The sequence below is a fragment of the Vulpes vulpes genome, chromosome 10 (assembly GCF_048418805.1).
Source record: "Vulpes vulpes isolate BD-2025 chromosome 10, VulVul3, whole genome shotgun sequence".
NCBI classification, from domain to species: domain Eukaryota; kingdom Metazoa; phylum Chordata; class Mammalia; order Carnivora; family Canidae; genus Vulpes; species Vulpes vulpes.
Genome location: NC_132789.1, coordinates 75,648,715 through 75,672,950, shown reverse-complemented (window position 1 = coordinate 75,672,950; position 24,236 = coordinate 75,648,715). Strand labels below are relative to the sequence as shown.

At 39.8% G+C, this 24,236-nt stretch overlaps 2 protein-coding genes across 17 annotated transcripts in view; one reads left to right on the top strand and one right to left on the bottom strand.

Annotated features, from left to right (window-relative positions):
- Positions 1 to 1,910, bottom strand: part of APAF1 (apoptotic peptidase activating factor 1) — an 84,860-nt gene extending 82,950 nt beyond the window's left edge. For 4 of the 14 annotated variants that reach the window (XR_011994941.1, XM_072724656.1, XM_072724668.1 and 1 more), the window contains exons 1-2: positions 1,736 to 1,908; positions 461 to 494 (exon numbers count right to left, since the gene is read on the bottom strand). The gene's annotated coding sequence lies outside the window, so the exon portion shown is untranslated. Of the gene's footprint in view, positions 1 to 460; positions 550 to 1,735 lie in introns of those variants that run through there. The other 10 variants (XM_072724667.1, XM_072724664.1, XM_072724660.1 and 7 more) reach the window with 8 other exon arrangements.
- Positions 1,911 to 2,020: 110 nt separating this feature from the next.
- Positions 2,021 to 22,537, top strand: IKBIP (IKBKB interacting protein). Of its 3 annotated transcripts, none has more exons than XM_026013037.2 (3): positions 2,021 to 2,447; positions 9,690 to 9,807; positions 21,084 to 22,537. In XM_026013037.2, exons 1-3 carry the CDS (start codon positions 2,275 to 2,277, stop codon positions 21,837 to 21,839), a joined length of 1,047 nt encoding a protein of 348 aa, XP_025868822.2. In that variant the 5' UTR covers positions 2,021 to 2,274; the 3' UTR covers positions 21,840 to 22,537. The 3 variants fall into 3 exon arrangements, with proteins under 3 accessions (XP_025868822.2, XP_025868821.2, XP_072580771.1); XM_026013036.2 differs by lacking the exon at positions 21,084 to 22,537 and adding an exon at positions 13,808 to 16,848; XM_072724670.1 differs by lacking the exons at positions 2,021 to 2,447; positions 21,084 to 22,537 and adding exons at positions 2,689 to 3,176; positions 13,808 to 16,848.
- The last annotated feature ends 1,699 nt before the right edge of the window (positions 22,538 to 24,236 follow it).

Here is a 24,236-nt window from a genome sequence, read left to right as displayed (position 1 = left end):
AAGAAACATTTGGGCCCCTCATATGTACCAGGCCCCAAAGTCTACAGAGAAGATTAAATCATACCTCTGAAGAAATTCATAATCTAATAAAAAATTTTAATGTAAAGAGAATATGTGATGCCCTTAGTGTAAAAATACAGATAAGCACAATTAATTTAGAGTGCACAGAAGAGGAGGGACCGTCATTAAGCTTCAACAATGAGGGTCGAGGGGGTGGTTCAGCTGTTGAGTGTCTGCCTTTGGCTCAGGGCATGATCTCAGGGTCTTGGGATCGAGTCCTGCCTCAGGCTCCCCTTGGGGAGCCTGCTTTTCCCTCTGCCTGTGTCTCTGCCTCTCTCTGTGTGTCTCTCATGAATAAATAAATCTTAAGAAAAAAAAGTTTCAACAATGACTATATATTTTTAAAGTGCCACAAATATAGCACCTGCAAACACAGTGAAATAGTGAAATGAGCACTTGCCTGTTATTTGTCAAGGTTCACCAAATGCTCACTCCTAGTAGGAAATTGAATAAAAGAAAAAGTTATGGTTAGAATCAAAGCTATGGTATTTTTTAAACGTTAATAACGTTTTATGATCTCAATTTAAATAAAACATCCATGGGGATCCCTGGGTGGTTCAGCAGTTTAGTGCCTTCAGCCTAGGGCATGATCCTGGAGTCCCAGGATCGAGTCCCACCTCGGGCTCCCGGCATGGAGCCTGCTTCTCCCTCTGCCTGTGTCTCTGCCTCTCTATGTCTATAATTAATAAATAAATAAGATCTTTTTTTTAAATCCTTAATTTTTAACTTTTTAGGTTATGTGAACTGCTAAACAGACCCCTGAAACTCATTTCCAACCATCCTCATTAAACCATCCTCCAACCTATTAAATAACCCTAACCCTAACCCTACTAAATACGTACATTTTAAAGGTTTTTTAACTCTGCACAAATTGTATTACGAACAAATTTTCAGTGCCCGACCTTTTGGAACCGCATCAAAACGTAAAATCAAACTCTTCAAAGACATGAAATAGAAAGTAAAGAGCAATTTCACCCGGGAAAACAGAAACGGCTGGCTACTTCCTCTTTTGATAATTTCTCTTCCAGTACAGGGGCAGGTTATCGGTTACTCCTGCCCCAGAAGTCTGAGCCCCTGAATTCCGCTACTGAACCTCCAGAGACGCCAGCTCGGGCAGGGAAGCGAGGCGCAAACTTACCCAAACCTGTGCCCCAAGGTCTTACCGGGAGAGCAGCCCTGCGGGGACAGACTGGGAAGTCCAGGTGGGGGCGGGGAGGTAAGCAGTGGGGGCTCCCGAAGGGAATGGGGAGAGCCGCGCGCGATCCCGGGACAAGCCCGGGCCTCCCAGGTGCCCCTCCGCAGCCTCCGGAACCCGGAGACCCGAGTCGCGGAGACGCGGATCCCTCCCCCTACCCGGGTCTCCCAGGTGCCCTTCCAGGGCCTCGCAGCCCGGGGCGCCTCCAGACCCCCGGAGACCTCCAGGTCGCGGAGAGGCGGGCGTCGTCCACCGCCGTCCCCGCCCCGGCCGCCCGCGCAGTCCCAGGCGGCCGAGGTGAGGCCCGTGCGAGGGCCGCCGGGTGGCGGACCCCACCCCACACACAAAGGGAGGAGGGCCAACTCGAGCCGTCGCTCTTCCCTTCCAGCGGCAGCTGCACCGCGGCCGGAGCCCGGCGCCACTCCGGGCGCCGCCGCCACTTCAAGTCCTCGCGGGTCGCTGACGGCCCCGACTGCTCACCTTCAGCTCCCTCGCCCCTTCAGCCCAGGAGTAGAGGAAGCAGCGTCCCCCGGATCTGTCCTCCGCTCCGCCTCAGAACCGCGGAGCAGTCAAAACCCGCCGGGCCCGCCCCGCTCGGACCGCGCGCGCCCGCGCACGCAGACACACGCTCCCCGAGCCGCGCGCACGCGCCTGAGGGAGCGCCTCCGCCCCGCCCCGCCCCGCCCCGCCCCGCCCCGCCCCGCCCCGCCCCGCCCCTGGCGCGGCCAAGCACGGGGCGCGCCCCCTCCGGAGGACCGTGGGCCGAGGACCGGGCGGCCCCGCGGTCCTCGGGTGTGCGGCGTTCACGGACAGAAGGACTGCGTCCAGGTGCGGCGGCCTGAGGAACTAGAGGGCGGGCGGGCGGGCGGGGGACGCTGTGAAGCGGCGAGGACGGCGGGGAGAAGAGCCGGCCAGCTTGTGGGCGGCGCCGGCCCAGGCGGGGGCGCGGTCAGGGCCGAGGCGGCCACGTCCCGACGCCCGGGGGTGGAGAGGCCGTCTGGGACCTCGGCCGTGCAGACATGTCGGAGGTGAAGAGCCGGAAGAAGTCGGGACCCAAGGGAGCCCCCTCGGAGCCGGGGACGCGGAGCGAGGGCGGGAAGAGCCCCGAGGCCCGGGGCGGCGGCGGGGGCTGGGCGGATCCGCGGAACGGCGTGAGCCTGCTGTCGCTGGGGACCTGCCTGGGCCTGGCCTGGTAAGTGGACGCGAGGCCGCCGGGCCTGGGTCCGGCCTGCGCGGTCGGCGCGCTCTCCTCGGGCCCCTCCCGGCCCCGACCCCGAAGAAGGGCCAGCCCAACCGTCTTGGTTTCCTTTTCGCTCGTCTTACAACTTAACTTTTCCTCTCTGTTAGCACGTAGTGGGCCCCGATCGCTCCGTGGGAGCTGAGACCGAGGTCTGGGGACGACTCGGCCGCGTCTTGAGAGGTGCCGATGCGGCGCAAACTGTGTCAAGCGCCTGCTACCCGTCGGATGCTTTCCCGTGTTTGTAACCCGTTGTTTCCCGTCCTCTGCACGTTTGCCTCGGACGCGGTTGCTCCACCCTCACGCCAATGATGCGCAGCCTTGAAAGATTTCATGATGATCTCAAGGCAGCAAACGTTAACGACGATGTCAGAGATTGGAGAATCTCTCATTTTGCAATCATCGTTTATGCGTTATGTGAATTGGAAGAGTATTCCTAAATTACAGATTTATTTTGGTACCATCAGATGACAAGAGTGTAGCACTCGTGTTCACCTAAAACTGAGCAGCTGTAGTTTTTTTTTTTTTTTAATTAGTTTATTTTTTCATGAAAGAGGCAGAGACACAGGCAGAAGCAAGCTCCCTGCGGGGAGCCGCATGCGGGGCTCATCCCAGGACCCCAGGATCATGCCCTCAGCCGAAGGCAGATGCTCAACCACTAAGCCACCCAGGAGTCCTGAACAGGTATAGTTTTTTAAGCCAAGCAAATAGCAATACATTGTTTTCATAGAAAAAAATGAGTATTAGAAATGACCTTAATGGGCCACCTGGGTGGCTCAGTTAAGTGTATGCCTTTCGCCTGCCTTTGGCCCAGGGCGTGATCCTGGAGACCGGGGATGGAGTCCCACATCAGGCTCCCTGCATGGAGCCTGCTTCTCTCTCTGCCTGTGTCTCTGCATCTCTTTCTCTATGTCTCTCATGAATAAATTAAAATCTTAAAAAAAAAATGCATGTGCCTTTGGCTCAGGTCATGATCCCAGAGTCTTGGGACTGAGCCCCCCACCCTGGGCTCCTTACTCAAGGAGGAGTCAGTCGGCTTGTGTCTCTCTGCCCTTCTGCCCGCCCCCCATGTTCTCCTTTTTTTTAAATTTTTATTTATTTATTTATGATAGAGAGAGAGAGAGAGAGGCAGAGACACAGGCAGAGGGAGAAGCAGGCTCCCATGCCTGACGTGGGATTCAATCCCAGGTCTTCAGGATCACACCCTGGGCCAAAGGCAGGCGCTAAATCGCTGGGCCACCCAGGGATCCTGTTCTCCTTCTTTAAAATAAAATGTTTTAGGGATCCCTGGGTGGCGCAGCGGTTTAGCGCCTGCCTTTGGCCCAGGGCGTGATCCTGGAGACCGGGATCGAATCCCACGTCGGGCTCCCAGTGCATGGAGCCTGCTTCTCCCTCTGCCTATGTCTCTGCCTCTCTCTCTCTCTGTGACTATCATAAATAAATAAAAGTTAACAAAAAAATTTAAAAAAAATAAAATAAAATGTTTTAAAAAATAATCTTAAAACCAACTTAGTAATTTTATTTGCCCCAATCATTTTCTTTTTTTTTTTTTAAGATTTTATTTATTAATTCTTGAGAGACATAGAGAGAGAGAGAGAGAGAGAGGCAGAGATACAGGCCGAGGGAGAAGCAGGCTCCATGCTGGGAGCCCTGGACTCGCGAGTAAATTTTGAATTATACACTGCTGGTGACTCGTCCAGAGTCATCCAGAGTCAAAATAAATAAAAGACTTGTTATAATAAAGTAAATTTCATTAAATTTTCTCTTCAAAAAAAAAAAAAAGATACTGTTCCATCTTAGTGATACAGCATTTTATTTATGTAATATTTTGATTTTGATCTTGAAAGAATAAATTTACCCTCTTTAATAAATTTACTCTTAAAAAAATAAAAAAATAAATTTACTCTTGTAAATAAACTGCTCTTATGTCTTCAAATGCATGCCCTTCTTTAGGTAAGTAACTCTTCTATACTGAGAAAGTTATTCAGTAATAGAGGTAGTAAACTAAAGGATACAGATCTTCCTTGACTTAGGATAGGGTTACTTCCCAATAAACCCATTGTAAGCTGAAAATATAAGTTGAAAATGAATTAATACACTTCATTTACCAAATATCATAGCTTAGCCTAACCTCTCTTAAATATGTTCAGAACACTTAACATTCGTAGACAGTTGAGCAAAATCATCTAACAAGCCTATTTTACAAGAAAGTGTTGGATATCTTATGTAATTTATTGAATACTGCACTGAAAGTGAAAAAACAGCATCTTGTGTGGGTACAGATTGGTTGTAAGTGAATCAGGTGTTTACTCTCACAGTCATGTGGCTGACAGGGAGCTACTGCTGCAGCCATTGCCTAGCATCAGGAAAGAGGATGCTACCAAGGAGAGGATCAGGATCACACTGCTAGCCTGGGAAAAGGTCAAAATATAAAGTACAGTTTCTGTTGAATGCATGTCACTTACACACCATCATAAAGCCAAAAAGTCTAAGTCAAACCATTTTAAGTTGGGGATCATCTGTATATGTTGCTTCTCTCTGGGATCTAATACACCGGTTTTAGTTATTAAATGTATTTTTGATTATGCAAAGATTCATATTCATACGAGATAAATTACATCATAAAATGTTGAGCTAAAAAAAATTAAAAAAATAAAATGTTGAGCTTTTCAATAGTTAACATGCTGGGAAAATACTAATAGAAATATGTAGGGACACCTGGGTGGCTCAGTCAGTTAAGTGCCCAGCTCTTTTTTTTTTTTTTAAGATTTTATTTATTTATTCATGAGAGATACAGAGAGACAGAGACAGAGACATAGACAGAAGCAGGCTCCACGCAAGGAGCCTGATGTGGAACTCAATCCTGGGACTCCAGGATCATAACCTGCCAAAGGCAGAGGCTCAACCACTGAGCCACCCAGGTGTCCCAAGTGTCCAGCTCTTGATTTCAGCTCAGGTCATGATCTCAGGGTTGTGGGGTCAAGCCCCACATCGACCTCCACACTGAGCATGGAGTCTGCTTAAGATTCTCTTTCTCTCCCTCTCCTTTTTCCTCATCTCCCCCTTCTCTGTCTTTCTCTAAAAAAAAAAAAAAAAAAAAAGAAAGAAAGAAAGAAAAATCTATAAAGGAAAACTTGAAAAGTAGACACTTTGGTGTAGGAATTTACTGTTGATGCTTACAGTAAAGGCACAAGTTACATTCAAAATCTTCACTAACATCATTTTTCATCTTTTTTTTTCTATTTTTTGTAAGTGAAGTTTTATCTGAAAGACAGGGTTATGTTTTAAATGCTGATTTTTAAATGGAATATGGTTACTCTTTTCCTGAACATTCAGTATTATGCCTGAAAATGAAGCTGTAGTATGAAACATAGGACTAAATGGTACTGACCTTAGTGGCTCTAGAACTCCCCTTCTTTCAAAAGATCCGTAATAACAGATTCCTTTGTTTATTTGCCTCTTTTTTTTTTTTTTTAAGATTTTATTTATTCGTGAGAGACACAGGGAAAGGGAGAAGCTGGCTCTCTGCAGGGAGCCCGATGCAGGACTCAATCCCAGGACCCTGGGATCACGCCCTGAGCCAAAGGCAGACATTTAACCACTAGGCATCCCTATTTGCCTCTTTTTCATTATTAAGTTGAAACAATCAGAGAAATCCTATAGATCCTCAATCAACTGTCTGCCACCATCAATGATTACTAAAGGAGCTATGTAGAGAACACCATCAGGTCCTACAGGCCCTGGATCAATATAAGTGTATGTAGACTGCAATGGATTCTGAAGGAGTCAAAGATTCCCTTTGTAAGGCCCATACTAAACTAGCCAATTAACCAGGGACCCTTTCTTGCATATCCTTTTCCCATATGATAATGCAAAGAGGCCCAAAAACAGAGTAAGAGAGTTTTCTTCCTGTAAGTGGTCTAATCTATCCATTCCATTCTTGATTTGCTATAAATCTAACACTGGTTTCAAAGGTGGACAAGCCTGGGACTTCCATCAGATGTAAGCCGGAGGGAAACCTGATCCTTTATACCACTATTGGCTTGTCCAAGGGATGGAAAAGCAGCTGCACAGAGCACTCTGAAAGAAATGGCCAAGGTACTTAAAAAGTGTAGTTGATATGTGGTACCCTAACTGCATAAATTTGAACCCATTTAATCTTTACAACAACCTTATGAAGTATTATTATCCCCACTTTACAGGGGAGGAAACTACAACAAAGCCAAATAACTTACCCAAGATGATTATATAGCTAGTAAGTGGCAGGACCAAAGTTGCTCAGCTCCACGCTCTTAACCAGTATGATACGCTGCCTCCCTCGATACTAATCCAAGAGGCCAAGACCCTAGACATAAAAATCCCTAGTCCAAACTATTTATAGTCCTTTTCTAACTAGAAGCTATAGCCCTTAGCAGACCCTGTCTGTCTCATCTAAACTGAGGATGACAGGGAATAAGGGGGCCTTGAACTTCTGCTAAAAAATGCCTCTGACTCAGCCACTTGGGTGGCTCAGTTGGTTAAGCATCCAACTCTAATCTCAGCTCGGGTTTCCATCAGAGTTGTGAGTTCAACCCCCATGTTGGGCTTCATGACGGTGTAGAGCCTACTTTAGGGAGGAGAAAAAAATATATATATATGTGGCTCATAAAAAGGAAACTGACCTGGATGCCAATTTCAAGAATTTAGTTTTTCAGTATTGAAGCTACCTTCTGTCAACATTGACTTCTAGAAAATCATCCTTTTCTTTAATGCTAAATGAGTTAATATTTATAAATCATTTTAGAGGGGCAGCCCAGGTGGCTTAGCGGTTTAGCCCCACCTTCAGCCCATGGGGTGATCCTGGAGACCCGGGATCAAGTCCCAAGTCGGGCTCCCTGCATGGAGCCTGCTTCTCTCTCTGCCTGTGTCTCTGCCTCTCTCTCTCTCTCTCTCTCTCTCTCTCTCTCTGTGTCTCTCATGAATAAACAAATAAAATCTTAAAAAAAATAAATAAATCATTTTAGAGTAGAGCCTGACACATCTAAACAAAAAATAAAATGAATGTATGTTAACTCAGCATCATGTAAACCACTTTTCATTTTTTCATTACTAGCACAAAGTCGACTTTATGCTTGTTTTTTCTTATATGTATTATTCATATGTAGTAATGGTGAATCTTTTATTTTGTTGAGAAGCTAGCCATGGAAAAAATCTACAGATTATCATCAGATTATATTTGCACTAACATGACATAGTTTTCTTCAAGGTTTTGCTTAATATTTGAATTTTGAAGAGAAGTCCTGAAGTAGACAACATTACAATATATGATAAAATGGAAAATGCTGTAGTGTGTTATAGTAGCGAATCAACTTTCACAAAAAGTCTCTTAGAATAACAGTTTTATTCTGAATAAACATTCTGATCTACAGGATAAACCCCTGAGGTAACACTGGAGTAATGAATGATAAAACTAATCTCTGAAATTAGACATTTCTTTAGGGTGTCCTCCATCCTTGGTCTCTGTCTGATGATCTCAGATAAGCCTATATGCTAAAAAGAATCTCTTAAAATCCAAGAATGAAACAGCCAAAATAAAAGAGAATTAAGTCTACATATTCATGTTTGAAAATTAGGATAATGGCATTTTCTAATAGCCAGAAATGTTATTTAAAAGTCATATTATCACATAAGAGAAAAGACAATCTGTGCTGGTTACGTAACCTGGGCTTATTTAATTCATTTATTGGACAGACACTAGCCATCATCAAAAGAAACTTATTTTATGGGGCGCCTGGGTGGTTCAGTTGGTTAGGCATCTGACTTGATTTTGGCTCAGGTCATGATCTCAGGGTCATGGGATCAAGCCCCATGTCAGGCTCTGCACTCAGCTGGGAGTCTGCTTGTCTCTCTCCTCTGCTCCTCCCTCCCCCCACCCCCAAGTTCTCTATCTCTAAAATAAATAAATTTTAAAAAATTATTTTATCCAGTATAGTATTATTCAAAACCAAAAAGTCCATTTTTAGTTTTGGACAGTTTTATAGCAAGCTGGCCTAATAATAACATTTATGAATTGGAAGGATCACCACCTTTGCAAATGATACACAAAACTCGGAAGTCTTTCACTCATCTCTGAGTTTTACAATTTTTAAATGTTTGTCTTTCAACGGACGTCAGTTTCATAGAATACTATGAATTAGTGCTTCTCAGCTTGACTGAGTACTCAGATAATCTGGGGAGCTTTTAAGATTTCCAATATTCCAAATCACATCCTAAACCACACAAGCCAGAATTTCTGTGTGTGGGACCTAGGTGTTAGATTTTTTTTTAAAGCAGACAAGTGACTCCAGTATGCAGCAAAGCTTTTGAACCACTGTCCTATGTACTATGATTTAAATTCTCTTCGGAGGAAGGGATCTGCCCAACCACTTATTGATGACTTGATAAAGAATTTCAGCTGCTCTTTTTCGGAGCCCAAAGAATTCAGTCAAAAGTAGATGAACCAAAATGGTATTAGATCCAAAGCATTTCTTTTGCATTTCATCTCCAGTCCTATACAAACAAAAGTATATTTATTGTTCTTAAGATTGGAATAACTTCTTCATGCTTCTCCAATCTCTACTACTTACCAGATGAAGAACATACGCCAATTTCAGAATGGCATCTAAAGGACACCTATATGACCCATATCGTTGAGTATAACCAATTGTAAAGATTGTACATCCTGCATTGCATGTATGTTCTATTGCCACTTTGATGAAGACTCCTGTTTTCATAGTTTTGGCTTGTTATTTTGCAACTTCTGGTCATCTCTCTGTTCCATTCCACTGCTTTGTCTTCTACATTTTAATTTAAATACTTTTTTCACACAAGTAACTCTTGGTTCTACATTTCAGTATGAAAATACATTTCCTAGCTATTGCCCAATATGGCCTTGAGAAAAATAGGAGAGGTCCCATATCTTGTTCGAGATAATTCATCATTTCTTCCCCCAAAATATTTTTTGTGCATGCAACTATCGCACCATCTCACTCATTGGATTGGGACTTGAACAGGATCGAGTTTCACTTTCTATTGATTTGTTAGAATAAACTACTAAAAGCTGTCACCACTCATACCAGAATTTATGTTGCCCTTTACCAGAAGTATAAAATGTTTCTTTAAAATTCAAACTTAAGTAGATATGAATTAGGAGGTAGTGATATTTTTTCTCTTTTCCAGGTTTGTATTTCAACAGTCAGAGAAGTTTACAAAGGTGGAAAGCCAATACCAATTACTGAAAATAGAAACCAACAAGTTCCAAGGACTTCAAAGTAAAATCAGTTTCATTTCAGAAAAGGTAATTAATTATTAATTGGCTTACTTGGGTAGGTTTTCCCATTTTTCTTCCCTACTACCACCCTTCTACCCTAGTTCATAACTTTGTTTTTCCTACCTTTTAGAACATTACTGTTTTAACTCACTGGTTTTCATACATTTTCACATTCTCCCTTCAATCCAATTTAGACTCAGATTATTTTGAAAAGACAGGGTTTTTTTGTTGTTTTTTTTTAATATAACAAATGTTACTGTTACCAATATTCTCCTATTGATGTGACTCCAATTTTTTATCTAAATATAAAATGTCTAAAGCATTGAAAATATGATTGGCCTTTAAGTATAAAATTAGAATACCAACAGCATTTGCTAGGCAAAGATCCATCAGGTTTTTTTTCTTTACTTTCTAGTTGGTAAATTTATATACATCTGCATGTAAGAATGACTAAAAATAAATACTGATTTTGTAGCCAAATGAAAATTAAAATCCTTGTGTATTTGTGTTTCTTCAAGCTGCAAATGCAGATGCATTATTCCTGGAATTCTTAGAAATGTGAGACATAAAAAATTTTTAACTACCACGCTCTCAGGAGAGGTCAGCTGCAATCAATAAGGCATCATTCAGGACTTGCCTGGCTACCAGGAACCAAGCTATCATTGGGAAACATGCCTTGTTATTTACTCATTCACTAAAACTTTACTTGTGTCATAAAGCAGGCAAGGATTTGTGCTTGGCACCAAGGTGAGCAAGGATTTACAAAAACAGACAAATGAAATAGAGGATCTAATTTCCTTTGTCCTCATGCACAGAATTAGTATATAATCAATCCCCCAGAAGAGAAAAGCTACAGTTGAAAATTATGCATCCCTTGCATGTGCCGGGGGATTCCACAGAGGGAGAGCCCAGCAGCCTTGGGGAGAAGCTGCATGATGCTGCAAGAGTGGGTATTTTGACATAGGGCTCAAGTTGGAATCTTGTTACATTTCTTAGGGGCTCCTCTAATCAGAGTGAACAGAGTTATAGGGGAGGAAAAAATCCCAGGAGATAGAAACTCCATATACTTAAAAGCTATTGAAAACAAATTTTAGGGGGTGCCTGGGTAGCTCAGTTGATTAAGCGTCTGTGTTGTGATCTCAGGGTCCTGGGATTGACCCCATGTCAGGCTTCCTGCTCCACTGGGAGCCTGCTTCTCCCTCTCCTTCCCACTCATGTTCTCTCTCTATCTCTGTTATCTCTGTATCAAATAAACAAAATATTTAAAAAAAAGAAAACAAATTTTGAAAAAAGATGTCCTTTTTTAAATAAAAAATTTGGTGGCAATTAAAATGCTTTTGAAGTAGGTTTTTAAAATACCATTTTTAAAATATAACTTCTCTTAGTCTCAATTTCGTCATTTAATAAATGAGAATGACAAGATTTTTATAAGGATCAGATATGATACAATATATATACAAACTTTTTGAAAACTATAAACAGTAATAAATTTAAGGTATTAAGCTTTTTTTTAGCTCTTTTTTTAAAAAAACAAAAAAACTACTAGGATATATTGACAGCCCATAAATGCAAATTATTGTGACATACTAGTCACTGTCTATTTTCAGATTAAATTTTGAGACCTTTATTATTCTGAAAAATTGATCTTGTATTTGGAGTCTACTGTATACTGCCTCTGATTACAGTGATGCTCTGGTGAACAGCCTAAACAGGAAATTATCTTTTTTTTTTTTTTTTTTTTTTTAGGAAATTATCTTAGATAAAGGTACACTTACCTCTTCAAAAGGCCAATGATAAGACAACTAAACAGTATTACTGATATACAAATATTTCTCAGAATTGATTTTCAGAGGATCTTGTATTATAGCTACATGTGTACATTAAAGATAATTTTTTAAAGATTTTATTTTTAAGTAATTTCTGTATCCAATGTGGGGCTCAAACTTACAACCCCAAAGGTCAAGCATTGCATGCTCTCTTGACCGAGCCAGCCAGGCACCACTAAAAATAATTTTCAAACAAGGTTTCAGAGTGGTCTTCCTATATTAGTCAGTCCTGTTACACATTATTCCTAACTATCACCTGGAATTGCTTCAAGTCTTAATGGGGGGTGGGAGAGGGCAGAAGATTAACAGCCATTCTTCTTCCTAAATGTCCACAAACATGTTTTTCATACCCTAAGATATGGGGGCCACAAAAAGGCATCAGACATGGTCTCTTCCCCTAAGAAATTTAGAAGCTGCTATATCTTCACCTAATAACATCAGTCTGTTAAAGAGTCAGATTTCAGAGACACTTCTAAGCCTTTCCTCTTTCCCCTCCAGGCTGCTCTTCTCTCCTCAGAGAATCCATTCTCCCCTTGCTAATTCTATCATGACACAAATAGTAATCTAGTTTGATTTTTCATTGTTAGCAATTTGCCTCCTTTTCTGCTCTTTAAAGCAAACACGTGTCCTTTATATCCCCAGTGATGGATAATCGAATAGGAGATAATAAATCTTAGTGGGACTCCAGAATATTGTGATGTAAAAGATGCAAAATGCTATCTCCTCTGTCAAAATTTGAAGTCAGGAACTATATTAGGTCTATATTTTCATATCTAGTGTCTAGCACAAGATCTGGCACAGAGTGAACACTGAAAATTTCTCTAATTATGTGTGCTGAGTGCCAAACAGGTGTCAAATACACAACACCATAGGTGCTCCAGGAGCTTGGGCTATGGAAGGATGCTACAGTGAGGAGCTAAGATCTGCTCTAAGCCTGGAAGGAAAGACAACTGAGCTAAGCAACAAGGAGGGAAGAATAGCATACAGAGATAAATTTTGGACTTTATTCTAGAAATATTAGGAAATGTGGGTTTTTTAATACCGTACCATGATATGTACAACAGTTTTTAAAAGCTTAATCTGGCTGTAGTATGTAGGATGATTTAGGAAAGAAGTAACTAGAAGCAGATACTAGATAATACTTCTCGTATTTTCCTTGATTCTTGAAGTCTGTTTTGGGAGCCCCATGTAAATGCTTCCTTAGCTCTTCCCCTGTTGTAACATATGTAGACTTAGTTTTCTCCCCAATTAAACTAAGCTGCTCAAGGGCAGAACCACGTCTTGTACAGTATTAGTCTTCAACATAATGCTGCAAACAGTAAGTTAACGATCATTTTAGGCCTTCCTGTAGTCTCTAAGGCTGTTATCTATGTTTGAGTATAAACTAAAGGAGGTCCACAGCCTCCTATGTTCTGGACACATGAGGAAATGCCAGGAGCTTACCAAAATTTACAGAAACCTTAGCACATGTTGCTATTTAATGTGAGTTGCCTCACTTAACTGGATTTTTATTCATTTCTGCCTTTGTTATAACATCTGATTCTGGTACCTTCTCTGTAGGTCAGTCAAGAAATTTCGAGGCAGAAACTCTTCCAGAATCATAGAACTTAGGAAACTTAACAAATTTTATTAGCTCAGTTACAGTTTCTAAAAAAGCAGAATAACTATAATGACAACTAAGTTGCTTTCCATTTAAGTAAGAAGGAAATGTGATATACTTCAGACTTTATTAACATCATTTCCCTTGTAAATATCCCTCCATGAAAATGTACAAATATTGTGAATTTAGGTGTATATTTTTCTACCATAGTGCTAATCTATTACATTTGTTTTTAAATCTGTTAAAACAAATACTCAAATAACGAATGTTTATGTCATTACGGTTCTGATATACATGGATATTTTAGACATCTTCAGAATTTGAACTGAAAGTGTGATTGTAAAAAGTGTATTTCCCTAATATAAAAGTTATTAAGAGGCGCCTGGGTGGTTCATTCGACTAAGTGTCCAACTCTCGTTTTCGGCTCAGGTCATGATCTCAGGGTCGTGAAATCAAGCCCCACATCAGGCTCCACTAAAAATTCTCTCTCTCCCTCTCCTTTGTACCTTTCTCCTTGCTCATTCATGCTCTCTCTTACTCTCTTAAAAAAAAAAAAAAGTTATTAAGTAGCCTTGGGAATTGTTTTGTGTTATAAATGCAGCTTGAGTCTACCGAAAATATCCTGCAGGAAGCTACATCATCCATGTCTTTGGTGACCCAGTTTGAGCAGGAAGTATCCAGCCTCCAAAGTATCATGCATGACATCCAAAATAGTGAAGAGTTGCTCACCCAAAAGATGCAAAGCCTTAATGAGAAATTCCAGAATGTTTCAGATTTCTGGAAAAGAAGCCTAGAAGAAATGAATGTTAATACAGACCTTTTCAAATCAGAATCAAAACACATACATTCTCAAGTTACTATCCAGATTAACTCAGCTGAACAAGAAATAAAACTGCTCACTGAAAGGCTAAAAGATCTGGAAGACAGCACACTAAGAAATATTAGAACAGTAAAAAGACAAGAAGAAGAGGATCTTCTACGAGTAGAGGAGCAGCTTGGCTCTGGTACAAAAGCAATTGAAAAGCTAGAAGAGGAACAGCACGCTCTCTTTGCCAGAGATGAAGACCTGACTAATAAACTTTCCAACTATGAACCCAAAGTTGAAGAATGCAAGACACATTTGCCAACAATTGAAAGTGCTATTCGCTCTGTTCTCAGAGTCTCTCAGGATCTGATAGGGACAGAAAAAAAGATGGAAGACTTAACTACTCAGATGTTCAATATGGAAGACGATATGCTGAAAGCAGTATCTGAAATAATGGAGATGCAGAAAACCCTTGAAGGAATTCAGTATGATAATAGCATATTAAAGATGCAAAATGAACTGGATGTTCTAAAAGGGAAGCTTCATGATTTTATGGTATATTCAAGTACAAGAGAAAAGGGAACTTTAGAGGAATATGATCTAGAAAATAAAGGAATTCATAATGACTTTTAATGCACTACATTTATTCTGATCACCATATTGTTACACATAAATTGATTAGTTCCATGCTTTTGTGTTACTTTGACATGCCTTATTTTATCCTACATTACTGCAAATACTTGACATATCCACACACATGGATTATCCAGAGAATCAAAGCTTATCTAAGCAATAAAATTTTCATTTTAGCCATTTTAAATAGAAATATTTCCAAAATATATCTCCACCTCCTTAAAGCAATATTCTTAATTTTTTAATGTTTTCCTAATAATTAATGTACATTATTATGAATTTCACCTATTATATTGGTCCCAAATATATTAACATCTCTTGAAGCTATTGAGGAGTTTCCCTTCTTACTAACTGACCCTAGTTTGCTATTTTTTCAAACCTTATGTCTATATCTTATACCTTTTCTGTCACCTAAAGATGTGACCCATTGGCCTGCTGTTACTGTCAGGTTGGTTGGTAGGTGATGTGGCTGCCTAACCAGTTCTGCATTTCCTTTGTAATTTACTGCAGACTAAGATCCAGACCACCAAGTTCATAGGAATTTTGTCTAAAAAGAAAAATAACATGCCCAAAGGAGAACTTGAGGTGCTTTGCTATGAGTCAATATGTACGTTTTGAAAACTATGGAGCCTGGGGAACATTTTTACTTTCCATTAACGTTCTAAAAGCATACTATTATAAATACTTGTAAGAATTTTTAAATAAGAGTAAATATGGATGTGTCTGACCCTTGATCTCAAGGTGACAATTTGAGCCCCATGTCAACCATAGATATTTTTTTAATTAAAAAAAAGGAGTAAATATGTTCTTATTGAAAGTTTTACCTATGAATTAAGTGTGTATGCTTTGAAGTATGGACTTTGGGATATCTTTGTATACCTGGGCTTTTTTTTTTTTTTTTAAGGTTCTAACTGCGTTACAGACTCTTTAGTTTGCTAGATACATGATCTCTAGATATTCTACCTACAATAAAAAAAATACCAATACACCTGTGGCCCATTTTAAAGAGGAAAAGAGGGACACCTGGGTGGCGCAGCCATTGAGCGTCTGTCTTTGACTCAGGGTCTGATCCTGGATACCTGAGATCGAGTCCCACGTCGGGCTCCCTGCATGGAGCCTGCTTCTCCCTTGCCTGTGGCTCTGCCTCTCTCACTGTGTCTTTCATAAATAAATAAAATCTTTTAAAAATTTAAAAAATAAAGAGGAAAAGACAGCATGATGAAAAATTATAACTATGGTAATTAAATGTATGTCATTGTTTTTAAAGAGTTCCCAAACTAATCACCCAACCAAATTTGTGATTTTATTTTACTCTAAATCATATAATGCAGTCACAAGGAATAAGATGTGGACATACTGAGATGTGATTAAAGGGAGATCTAGTCAGATTTTTCCAATAATGATAATCAGAAATGTGCAGGGTTGGGGAAGCACATAAGACTTTTATTGGTTACTAATGCATCAAGAGTGTCCAAACCTGGTGTTGAAAACTGAGTCGACTGCATATGGAAGTACTGTTCTTGTGTCTTCTTGCCAGTAACCAACTGTAGTCCCAGTTTTATAATGCAGTATCAGTGGAATTAAACACAAAGAACTTGAAAGCAATCAATTGCAAAAGAGTTGCGGTCAGGTAGTTTTATTATGTAAATTTGCACATTTTTGGAAAAATCCCAAACAAGTTCTACTCTGGGGTTAGGAGGGCCTCTGGTAGATAACCATAAAAATGAGCCTGAAAGAATGCTACTATTAAAGAGTATATCATTAATTCCTGGAATCTTAACATTAAGTTCCTTCACTTCTGAACATCCAAGTTCTTGTCTGTGTGCACTGACAAAATTGCATTTGTTTGCCTTTATTTTAATGCTAATAAAATAGATTGTAAAGTTCACTAGAACTTTGTTGTTTCAACCTCCATCCCCTCATGGCAGGTGTGATCTCTTATATTTTGTTTGCTGAGCCTATCACCAGATTTGATACCACCAGCTTTTATATACCATAATAGTTGCTACAGAAAATAAATGGAAACAAAGTGACCACTGTGTTCTATAGTAACAGTTACAAACAAAACCTACCCTTCCACAAGTATGTCATGAGAAAACTATTGTGTAGATGTATATACATATAATGTACACATGTATATGTATATTTTCCTTTAACTCAGAGGTTCTCCTCTAAACAATTATCAGTAAACAGTTTTAGATGTACCCAATGTGTCTTCCTCTGTTTCTTACATTCATTTATATATCACAGATACTTGAAATTTCAAAAACTTCCCTGTGTATCAGATATTAAATTATATTGTTAGTCTTTCCTTTAAGGAAGATTACCATATTCTAAGACATTTTGTGTCTTTGTAATTGATAATAAATTTTATATCAATTAATTTCTGATAGTACTACTGGGCCCATTTTTTAAATTTAGTATAAATAAATCACTTTTACAAAACAAACATCTAATTTTTTTTAATTTTGGATGCAAAGTTTAAAGATATATTAATAACAATATTTCCTTAAATTTTGTCTAATGCTTAGAAGCTGTTGACTAAGTGTACTTTTTATATTTTATAATGAAAAATGTTGATTTATTAGCCTCATGGTTCTGTAGAAAACTAGTAAGATACAAAGTTAATTGCATTATATTTAACCTCAACCTGATTATAGACCTTTGTATGTATCTATAATCTTAATCACAGCTTAATATATCATTAATGATAGTAAAAAAAAAATTAAAATAATGATGCAAATTCACCAAGCACATGTAAAAAGATACATTTCTTTATATACTTATCTCATATTTGCAATTGGCAAAAGCTCTGTAAATTTACCCAGCATCTGTTGGTTTGTTTGTTTTCAGTTCAGCTATTGAACTATTAATTTAATACAAATCAGAATGCTCCATCCCAACTTTGACAGCAAGGGAGGAGAGAACTAGCATTTTGGAGCCTCTTATGTGCCAAACACTGCTAGGAGATCTACATTCATCATCATCACAGTAACAGCTCTGTATCCTGAGTACCTACAATGACCTGCATTATCACTCCTTATCACAAGAACTTTGCTGGCCATGACACGCATTTTAAAAATGAGGAAACTGAGGCTTAGCAAGGTTAGGAAATGTGCAGTCACACTGCTAGGTCTGTCTCTCTACTGATCTCCCACAGTACAATGCAATCTGCTACTATTCAACCAGGTGGAGAAAATCACAAGAAATCTGCTATGGATAGAACAGAACTATCTTGAGAATTTTTAAAAACCATAATTCAGCCAAATGTGTCGACTACCATATCACCATCAAACGAGACTGTAAGTCACCCAAAAGTTCTAACTATGATGTAAAATTGTTTGGGCCTTGGACATAAGAAGAAACCAATAAATGTTTAGGGAATAGTGGGAAAGCAGTGGTGGAGAAAGAGCCTCAGACTAGAATCTGCTAGGCTTTGCCACAAACTTGCATTTTTTTTTAATTTTTATTTATTTATGATAGTCACAGAGAGAGAGAGAGAGAGAGAGAGAGAGAGAGAGAGAGGCAGAGACACATAGGCAGAGGGAGAAGCAGGCTCCATGCACCGGGAGCCCGACGTGGGATTCGATCCCAGGTCTCCAGGATCGCGCCCTGGGCCAAAGGCAGGCGCTAAACCGCTGCGCCACCCAGGGATCCCCTGACTTTGCCACAAACTGTGTGTTCTTGGGTGCTTTATTTGGGGGCTCAGTTTTTTAATTTGTAAAATGAGGAAATTGTATCAAAAAATCTCTAAAACCCCTCTGGCTCTATGTGGTTTTAAATTTTAGAGATTAATAAAATTTCCAGGTCCTTTAGTTACAGCTCAAAGATCCTTTAGCAGAGTTTTTGGAAAGCCAGTTGGACCCAGAAATCATTCCCTTGAACCATATTGCTCTACTTGTAGATCCAAACAATATTTAACATTATAGGACAGCATCTAGCTCAGTAGCCTGTATACATGATAGGAATTTGGTAAAAATCTTTTGAGCTACTGGTGGACTCTCCAACATTTCTATGCATTCTAGGCAAATAGTTTAAACAAGCCCTAAGTAGTTTCTAAAAATAATTCTGTGAAACAATTTCAAGACTATTCCTGCACTGTATTAATATTTTAGTAAACATCAACAGAAGTTCATGATAAATTGCTTTTTATAAGCTACCGAGTGAAACAGCTTTACTAGCAGTTTCTTAATGATCTGCTCCTTCTAAGAATAAAGTAAGTGCTTTCTGATGAGTCTTAACTGTGTGGTACTGTTAGGCTACATTTACTCTACCAGAGTAAATACATTAATAAATAATAACCTAGTAATGAATTAGATGAAATAAGCCATCTACTTCCTTCATTGTTTGAAGTCTCTGATTCAGCAAATACACTTGCAAAACCTTTCTCTTAAAATTAAAAATAGCACATACTTTTGCAATCACTACTTGATTTCCTTCCTGTTTGTGGTTATATATATTTTTTAAGATTTTATTTTTTTATTTAAGAGAGAAAGAGTATGAGTGGGGGGAGGAACAGAGGGTGAAGGACAAGCAGACTCTCCCTGCTGATTAGGGAGCCCAACGTGGAGCTTAAGCCCAGAACCCATAACCTGACCTGAGCCGAAGTCAGACACTTAACCCACTCTGGAGCCTCTGTGATCACTCTTTAATGTCACACCCATAATAACACATTAACTCTCTGGCTTCTCTACTAAAGAACACTTGGGGTCACCTCCCCCTACCAGTAATTAATAGAGCATAAACCTCCTGCGAAGAAAAATCCTAAAATATATTTTTAAATCAAACATACATGATGAGGCAAAGAGAGGAAATTACTACTTTAACTGTTCTCCATTTCAACTTGTCATTTTTTTTGCAGCTATTGTTACTCCTTTTTTAAGCTGCCATAAAAATAATATTGTGAACATACTAAATTTTTATTTGCATTAAATAAAACTAAGTTGAAATGTTATCAAAATAATCTCAAAAGATTAGCTGAGTAAACCAGGCAAATGCAATTTTATAAAGGTAATTCATAACATTGAAATACACAATTATTTTGGAAATAAAACTTGATGTCTTTAGATAAAACTGTAGATCTTGTTTTGTAAAACTGCTTTTCAGCTTGCATATTCCTTGTTTTCTGATTTTATTTATTTATTTGAGAAAGAGAGAGAGAGAGAGCATGAATAAGGGGGAGAGGCAAAGGGAGAAGAAGAAGGAGAATCCTCAAACAGACTCCCCCTGAGCGCAGAACCCAATGCAGACCTCCATCCCAGGACCCTGAGATCATGACCTGAACCGAAATCAAGAGTCAGACGCTTAACTGACTGAGCCACCCAGGTGCCCCTTTGTTTCCTGATTTCAAATAATCTATTTATTGTCATTTTCCTTCCCAAACTAAACTATAAACTCCTTAAAAGCAGATACTGTTCTTGACCATACTAGCACACACAAGCCCAATAAACACTGTTGAATCCAATTAGTTGTTTAGGGTTTTTAAAAAAATTTTTAGGGGCCCCTGGGTGGCTCAGCAGTTGAGCATCTACCCTCCGCTCAGGGCATGATCCTGGGGTCCTGGGATGGAGTCCCACATCAGGCTCCCCAGAGGGAGCCTGCTTCTCCCTCTGCCTATGTGTCTGCCTCTCTGTGTGTCTCTCGTGAATAAATAAAATCTTAAAAAAAAAAAAAAAAAGAATTTTGGAGATAGTTTTTTATTGGTTGTTTTGTTTCTTACATACCTATTTTCTATTTTCTCCACTAAACTACTAAACTGAGTTGAGGTCACAACCCAAGCTGTCCTCATCTTTATATCCCTCATACTTGGTATGCCTAACATAGAATTAACTTAAGAATTATTTAACTTTTCAGGGTCTCATGGATAAATACCCCCAGAAAGTTATTCATAAAAGTAATAGGACAGGGACACCTGGCTGGCTTAGTCACTACAGCATGCAACTTTTGATCTCTAGGTTATAAATTCAAGTCCCACATTGGAGGAGATTACTTAAAAATAAAATCTTTAAAAGTAATAGGACAAGAAAGCATATACACATGGAGTCTTGAACATTGGTACCTTCATTCTAGCACTTGAAATAACTACAAACAAATTTGTTTCAGAAATTATATTGCCGTGTCTGATCCCCAGAAATTTACCAAAGTTCATCTAGAGAAGGCTTTGTCCTCTCTTCTCCAGCAAGGAAAAACACTCCACTCTCATTTAGCTCATTTTGCCACTATACCAAGGCTGATGGTATAAAAATAGCTGAAAGATGTGTTACCAGTTATACTTTATTATATTTCCTTCATGTTTTCCTTCTTAATCATTACTAACACACTTGATACATCTTTTATCATGCTTTCCAGAAGGGTAAAATGGTAGTTAAAATTTCAACCTGAATTCTATATATTAAACTTTTAATCAATTTAATTATTTTGGTGCTATATTTTCTTATAGTGGCAGAAGTCTGAAGCTATCATGGAACAGTGGAAGTCTTTTCAAATAATTGCTCATCTAAAGCGTCTACAGGAGGAAATTTATGAGGTAAAAACTTGGTCCGATAAGATAACTGAAAAACAGAGTATACTGAACAACAATTTGACAGCTCTTTCTCAAGATGTGACAAAAGTAGACCAAAGTACAACTTCCATGGCAAAAGATGTTGGTGTGAAGATTACAACTGTAAAAACAGATATACGACGTATTTCAGGTTTAGTAACTGATGTAGCATCATTGACAGATTCTGCACAAGAATTACAAAATAAAATAGAAAAAGTAGAAAAAGATACAGTAAAAAACATAGGTGATCTTCTTTCAAGTAGCATTGACCGAACAGCAATGCTCCGAAAGATAGCATCTGAAAATTCACAAAGAATTAACTCTGTTGAGAAGACACTTTCAGAGCTAAAGAATGATTTCAACAAGCACACAGATAGGTTTTTAAGCTTAGAAAGTGACAGAGCTAAAGTTTTGAAGACAGTAACTTTTGCAAATGATCTAAAACCAAAAGTGTATAATCTAAAAAAGGACTTTTCCCGTTTGGAACCATTGGTAAATGACTTAACATTACGCATTGGGAGACTGGTTACTGACTTACTACAAAGAGAGAAAGAAATTGCTTTCTTAAATGAAAAAATATCTAATTTAACAATAGTCCGAGCTGAGATTAAGGATATGAAAGATGAAATAACACACATTTCAGATATGGATTAGCTTGAAACCATTTAGATGAGACTGAGATAACTTTAATAACATGACCTCTGTCCTGTTATAAAAAGACTGACGACGGGCAGCCCCGGTGGCGCAGTGGTGCCGCCTGCAGCCCGGGGCGTGATCCTGGAGACCCTGGATTGAGTCCCACGTCTGGCTCTCTGCATGGAGCCTGCTTCTCCCTCTGCCTGTGTCTCTGCCTCTCATTCTCTGTGTCTCTATGAATAAATAAATAAAATCTTAAAAAAAAAAAAAAAGAATGACAACTCAGAAACAATGACATTTTGGAGCAAACATTTTGTATCTGATTCGGGAAACTGAATAAAGGAAACCTCACTTACATGGAGTTGCAAGGCCAGAAGGGGGAGTTCTCGCGCCACTCGGCTCCTTGCAGCCCTTTGCCAAACAGAAGGAAGCCATTGCTTTCCTACCCCAGTAGGCGGAAGATTTTTCTCCTAGACACAGCAGACCAGCCAGTAAAAGACTATCACAACTCGATCAAGGAGCCACACTGCAAACTCCCAGTTCACTCCAGTGGAATTTTTTGTTCATAATAAAGCCCCTCTCAACTGCCCCCTTTCCTCTATGAAAAAGCATTCCTCTTCTGTGTTCACTGGACTTGCCTATGGTCTTGCCATAGCCTGCGTGTCTGGAATTGCAGTTCTGTTATTCCTGAATAAACCCATTCTGCTGGTGAAATAACTGGTTGTTTTATTTATAAGGTCAACAGATTCTATTCTGAACAGTAAAAACAAAATATTTTAAAAGGTTGAGCAGTTGATTTTTCAAAATAAATATGCTAAAGTGTATACTTGCAACTTTATATAGCAGGAACCCAGTGCATTCCCCTGATACACACTCTCTTACACACACACAGAGTCCAGACAAGGAGTAGGATCTGCCATCTGCCACTGGGAAGTCTGGATGGGGCAGGATCTGAACCACATTTGCCCTCATTAACTGCCAGGAAGCATAGTATACATACAGCTGGAGCCCTAACTGGAGAACTGCCCCTTAGGCTCAGGGCTGTAGCATTCATTATTCATCTAGGGGAAGGGAAAACAGGCCACAGCCAGGGAGCTGAGGAAAGGAGTCATGTAAGCCTTCCCAGATCTTTCATGGCTTTAGGGAACAGGAAAAATTGACCTAAAACAGAGAAGGGAAGTGATGGCTAGAGCAGGGTTTGAGGGGGAAGCATTATAAGTTGCAGGGGTCTTGCCAAGCCTCAGATGGAGACTGCCCCAAAGCAACACAGCTCATGTGTGGCGATGATGTAACCATAGCAGCCTGGGCAGAGAAGGAAGTTCCAACATTTAAAACAGCATTATATAATTCTACACCTATGAAAGTCTAGAAAATGCAAACTATAAAGGCAGAAAATAGATTAGTGATTGCCTAGGGATGGCAAGAGGTAGAGATTATAAAGAGGCACAAGGAAATCTTGAGGGGTGAAGGGTATTATCTTAGTTATGATGATGGTTTCACAGGTATTGTACATGTATCAAAATTCATTAAATTGTACTCTTTGAATATGTATAATTTATTTCACATCAAATATTCCTCAATAAAGTTGTAAGATACAGTACAACGATCTTTAAAAAAACACAGTGCATTGGTTCCAGTGTCCTATGCCTAGCACGAAGGGTGTCCAGATGCACAGAACCAGCCTAACTTTCATGACAAAAAGCCAAGGCTTGGGGATGAACCATTCTGGAACTCTTTGAAGTGACTACCTCTGTTTGAGTCATGTCTGTTTAATACAGTAGGAACAAGGGCAGCCCTGGTGGTGCAGCGGTTTAGCGCCGCCTGCAGCCCAGGGCATGATCCTGGAGTCCCGGGATCGAGTCCCACGTCAGGCTCTCTGCATGGAGCCTGCTTCTCCCTCTGCCTGTGTCTCTGCCAATCTCTCTCTCTCTCTTTGCATCTCTATGAATAAATAAAAAAAAAAAAATACAGTAGGAACAACATAAGATTTTGAAATCAGAGATATCTGAGGTCCAATTCTGGCTCTATCACCACAGAGTTGTGTGGCCTCAGACAAATTTAGTGTATACGAACTTTCATTTCTTCACCTATAAATGAGGACAAATAAATTCTGCCTTACAAGAGGGACTGCAGTGGACATTACTATTAATTTATCTAAATTGCCTTTGCACATAAAGGGCAAAGCCATTAACTAATATAACAAAAGTTACATAGTAGGGGACGGTGTTTCTGTAAATAGCTCTATACGCCACAGTATCACCATAGCACATCCTAATACACTATCCGATGTTCATAATGATACCAAATGAGAAGTAAATTATGGGTCACCTGAGTGGCTCAGTTGGTTAAGCGTCTGCCTTTGGCTCAGGTCATGATTCCAGGGTCCTAAGATTGAATCCTGCAACGAGTCTTGCA

Coding starts and splice junctions, on each gene's coding strand:
- IKBIP (XM_026013036.2), top strand. CDS start 2,275: ATGTCGGAGGTGAAGAGCCGGAAGAAGTCGGGACCCAAGGGAGCCCCC. Junction 2,448..9,689: donor ACCTGCCTGGGCCTGGCCTG/GTAAGTGGACGC, acceptor TCTCTTTTCCAG/GTTTGTATTTCAACAGTCAG. Junction 9,808..13,807: donor TCAGTTTCATTTCAGAAAAG/GTAATTAATTAT, acceptor TTATAAATGCAG/CTTGAGTCTACCGAAAATAT.